A 5355-nucleotide genomic window follows, 5' to 3' on the forward strand; every position below is an offset into this window, starting at 1 on the left:
TCATTATGCTCGTAAATCTACAAATTTTAATCACGAACATCATTGTACTCTTAAAATCTACAATTTTTTTTTTGTCAAATGGGTAAATATGTTTAAGTCAATTCCCGGTACCAGGTTATTTTCATGGAAACATATTTACATAATTCACTAAATTGAGTTTTTGAATATCAATTAGAGTTAAAGAATTAAACAAAATTGCTTTTGGCTATTCTAGAACATCTTCGCCATTGCATTGACATTTGTAAACAACCCTACTTGCCTATAAGGTAGAAACGATTTCCTCTTTCCGACTTCATTTTCTGCTCTTTTTCGCACGTAAAATAGCTCATGAACAGGAGTTCGAGCTTTCAACTTGCCGGCGACTTTGGAAACCTCACCGGAATTCGTCTTTTGCTTAGGAGTTAACAACACCACAGGATCCTTCCCTTCACTGTTGCTTCGCCGGAGCATATACCGGAGCTTCCACTTCTTCAATAGAGACCCCGTAGAACTACTCTTATTGATTTTATTCATAACAGGTGACGATCCACCTTCACTCTTAGGCCTCCACACGCAGTATGTTCCAGAAGGTAGAACTTCCAATTCGTCGGCTTCTGATGATGAGCACGATGAAGATTCTTCTCCTTCTTCAATAAAAAGCTTCCGTAACTGACCAGTAATAGAATCAGAAGCATGAATTTCATTATCTTTTGATTCAGCTTCATCTTTTACTAGAAGATCGCGATTGAATAGAGGAAAAACTGTCCAGCCTCGCGAATCGATCTCTTTTGCTGAAACTTCTTCTTCACTTAAATCCAACGAGAATCTAAAATCGTCTTCATCGGAATCACCAAATTCGTGAAATCGACCGGTCTGTTCTTCACGGATGACTTTAGCGATAGCCATTGATGTTGAAGTATCAGAAGCGTAAAAACTGAAGCTAGGACTGGATCCAGAACCTTCGATTTCCCCCTGTTGTTCCATTTCGCTGAAATATCTAGTAATCTTTTGATGTATTTATGTGAACAAATCGATAAATGAGATGGAGACTTTGTTACACAGGGTATTTATAGAGATGACTTTACTTGGCACCAACGACGATAATATTTATTTTTCACTTTTTTCTTTTTCTCTTCTAGAAGAAGAGAATTGACTATCAGCTGACATAATCGTTTACGTAAGCAAATTGTTAAACTCCCCTCTCGCTCTGTGTATGATTTTTGGGCTAATAATTAACGTAAATAAAATATTTTATAATCAGAAATATTTTAGAACCTCATCAAATAGAGGGTTGGTTGAGTTTGGGACTTATTTTTGTAGTTAATTGATATATTTTATAAATATAAGTTGAAAAGTAATAATCATTATAGCTATGAAAACATGGATATTATGAAGTTATGTATTTTGTATTACAAAGAGAAATAAAATGAATATTAATGGATGGTTCTATTCCACTAGCTGGAACTTGCATGTGAAAATAATGTTTGAGACCTTTATTTGACTTAATTTCTCATTAGTTATAGTCTTTACATATTTTCAGGAATGCTATAATGTTAAAACGATAAATTGGAGTTACTGCCTATAATGCGGCTACATAAATGGAAAGCGACAAGTTGAATTTTGTATCAAAACGGGTGACTTAACAACTTTTTTATATAGAAATAACTTTTTTTTTTGAAACGGCAAATACGATATATAATAACCAAAGCAAAAGTCTACGCTTAGCAAGAAGCTAAAACGCAGAAGTAGTACAAGGAGTTTAAAAAGAAAATTGCAAACTATTTACAAGACATCATTAGTAAGGTGAAGAAATGGCGAACAACACCAATCAACTCAACTTCCACATCCATTACTACTCCTGTGGTTGCACTATGGAAACGATAGCGAGATGATATTATCGGCTACTTTTGTGTAAGAAGTTCTCAAATCCTTGAAAACTCTATCATTCATTGCCCTCCATATGTTCCACAATAGACAGGACAATATGGTGCTGACGATTGTTCTTTTCCTTGGACAATTCCCCCACGAACCTCCAAAATTTATGACCTCACTCACCTTGGAGAATTGTTGAGTTCTTATCCCACACCATTTGAACACCCATTCAAAAACACCCCTTGCAAATTTACATCTTACAAGAAGATGATCAACAGATTCAGGTGCTTTGTTGCATAAGTGGCACATCTGATTGGGAACCTTTACTCCTCTTTCTGATAACTCGATAGCCACAAGGATTCTCGACAAATATGCCCGCCAGACAAAGCAACGAACTTTTAATGGGACTGTTTTCGGCCAGAAAACAATAGGACCTTTATAATGTATAAGTTTTGAGTCAAGAATTCTCCTCGTTGTGTTAACAGTGAAGCAGCCATCCGGGTTCGGTATGAATCGAAAACCAAAGGATGATTGAGAAAGCACCTCCATCGATCCAATGGTTGTGTAAAGTTGCAATAATTCATTTAGTGAAGTGGTATCATTTGGTTCATGCTTCCACTTCCAGGTGAAGCCAGAAGCAGAGAGACGGTCCTCTAAATTGCAACATTTGACCATTTCCTTGTTATACAAAGTTGGGAAGCGGGCCTGAAAAGGAAGGTTTTCACACCACGTGTCTTTCCAAAATAGGATTTTCGTCCCACAACTAGGAACGAGCTTAAACAACTTATTCCTATCTAGGTTCATCTCGTCAATGGAACAAATTGCCTTATAGATGTTACACCATATACCATTGAATGTTTTCTTTGCAATGTATGAGGCTGGTTTTTTTTTTTTTTTTTTTTTTTTTTTTTTTTTGTTATTTTAAATTACTACCCTCAAGTTAAAAACTCAGAAACTAATTTTTATTTACATTATATAATGTTTATAGTTATATTTAATATAATAGTTATTTCTTCCCCCCCCTCCCCCCCCCCTCCCCCCCCCCCCTCTGTTCTTTAATCTTTATACGTATTTTATTTTTGGCCCCCCAAATTAAAATATCAAGCTCCGCCACTGGCGAGTTCGAGTAGTAAAATATCCGACTCGTAAAGTTCATAATCTTAATCAATTATATATAAAATTACATTTTTACCTTTTTATAGATATTTTTAAATTACCGAATAAAACCCTTTAAAAACTTTTGAGAACACCTTCTAACCCGAACACAATTTAAAAACTCGCTATTGCATATTTCTTTTTGTAGCCTACTTTTGCATGTTGGTTATCACTAAAAATACGTAATAACTATTAATGTTCATTTTGTTGAGTTATTTTTCAAACATTTGTTATTGTTTTTATAAGATCACTAGGTTTAAGACTCATGTATTACATGAGTTAATTAAAAAAATTAAATATAAAAGTCTAAATATTAAAGAACTTTGGATTTATAAGAAAATAAGAAAAATAATAAATTATTAAAATTGATTTTTTTTTAAATTTAACTAAATAAACAAAATAAACTAACGAGCTTTAATTTAAGAATTTTGAAATAAGAAGATAAGTCTATTAACGAAATTGATATTCATTTATTACTACATTTATTGTAATTATTACATTAAAGTATTATGTGAAATTTATTAAAATAAAAAAACTCATAAAATGACACGTGGAAAAAATTAATTCAAAATAACCATAAAATGACATTTGGCAAATTGAATGAGAGTGTGACATGTGGAAAAAAAAAACTTTTATTTATTAGAGTAAATTTATCATTTGTTTATTATCCTTCCTTTTAGTAATTGTCTTCTGAATTCATCATTTGACTTTGCCATTATAACCTTTTTACTTGACTTATCTTTGCTTTCTCTTAGCTCCGCTTCTTTTCTTTGAATTTCCCACTTTACTTAGTGCTTGTTTTCTCTTCTTCACTTTCCTCTTTCAATTTATGTAGCCTCCTAAATCATTGGATTTCTTAAAATCATCAGTGGAATATAGAAGGTCTATATCCATGATTTTTGGCGCATACACCTTCATACTTAATATCATAATATTTTATAAGAAACCTTCATACTTAGTATCACAATATTTTATAAGAAATAAAATGAATTTGCAATTCTAGTTATAAAATGTCCTCTTACTATAACAACACTATGAGGTGGCCATCCTCTATATACTCCATGTAGTATGTGAGGGTGTAGGGTAACTTCACATCCCCTTCAAACTTTAAAATTTGGTGCAAAATATAAACATCAATGAGACATACAAGATCTACATTCTCATGATGAGCAAGGTATTGGCAAGTACTTGATGAATTACATTATGCACTAGACTCTTGATATTTCTTGATGGGGTGTTTAAATCGAAGCTTCCATTTCTAATTAGTTCCCTATATATGGAGTGGTTCAAATGAGAACCCAAAAATGCTAAGAACCCTAAAAAACATTGTTTAAAATGTTTTCATTAAGGGCATTTTAGACAAATCTAACATTTATATAGTATGAAATAAAATTTTGAATTCCCTAGTCTATAACTAGTTGTCATTTGTCGTCAGGCAACCTAGTTTATAACTAGTTGTCATTTGTCATCGGACCATCACTGGACCACCATCGGACCGCCGCCAGATTAACACCAACTTCAATTATATTTTCCTTGTCATTATTACAACTTAATAGAAACATTGTAGCTCTCATTTCTTCGATAATACTTTTTAACACATACCATTTCATTTTTGCTGTCAAATATAGAAAATTTAATAAAAATGTAGAATTATGTCTTGACAAATTCAATTTTCTCTCTTTTAAATTGTAGATTTTTTTAAATGTATTTTTTGTAAGACATATTCACCGTTTAAAATATTATATGCACAGTTTAATAGACATACTAATTCACTTATATGCAGTCAATTTTTAGTTTAATACATAAAATTCACAACATAATACAATCTATTATACACTAATTTACAAAATCAAATAAGTCAAACTCAAATTCAAACGATACCATTACCACCGCAAACTGCCACTAACTACATGTGCCACTTTCGCAACCATCATTTTTTCCAAATTAGATCTATATATAAGATCATGCATTCATATTTTAACACAAAATTCATTAAAAAATCAGAACTTAATACAATTAATTCATAGTTTCACACACAAAATTCACAACTTAATATAATAAATGTATAGTTTAATGCACAAATATTATACATTCATAAATATATTCTCAACTTAAAACTTACATATATACCTTCAGATCTATATGCTAGTGCTTCTTCCAAAGTTTATTTACTCAAATATTCACAATTTAAATTTAAATATTCATACCTCTTTAGACCTGTGTATAATGCTTCTTTTATCATATATATATATATATATATATATATATATATATATATATATATATATATATATATATATATATATATATATATATAAAGCAAACAAAAAGTTAATAAAACAAAATTCA

General features: G+C 31.3%; 1 protein-coding gene across 1 annotated transcript; it reads right to left on the reverse strand.

Moving 5' to 3' along the window:
• Positions 1–210: 210 nt before the first annotated feature.
• On the reverse strand, positions 211–963 carry LOC145164570 (uncharacterized). The gene has a single exon (XM_079083282.1). It carries the CDS (start codon positions 961–963, stop codon positions 211–213), a length of 753 nt encoding a protein of 250 aa, XP_078939408.1.
• Between the last annotated feature and the right edge of the window lie 4392 nt (positions 964–5355).

Source organism: Lactuca virosa, chromosome 3 (assembly GCF_052849685.1).
Source record: "Lactuca virosa cultivar CGN04683 chromosome 3, Lactuca_virosa_CGN04683_v6, whole genome shotgun sequence".
Lineage (NCBI taxonomy): Eukaryota > Viridiplantae > Streptophyta > Magnoliopsida > Asterales > Asteraceae > Lactuca > Lactuca virosa.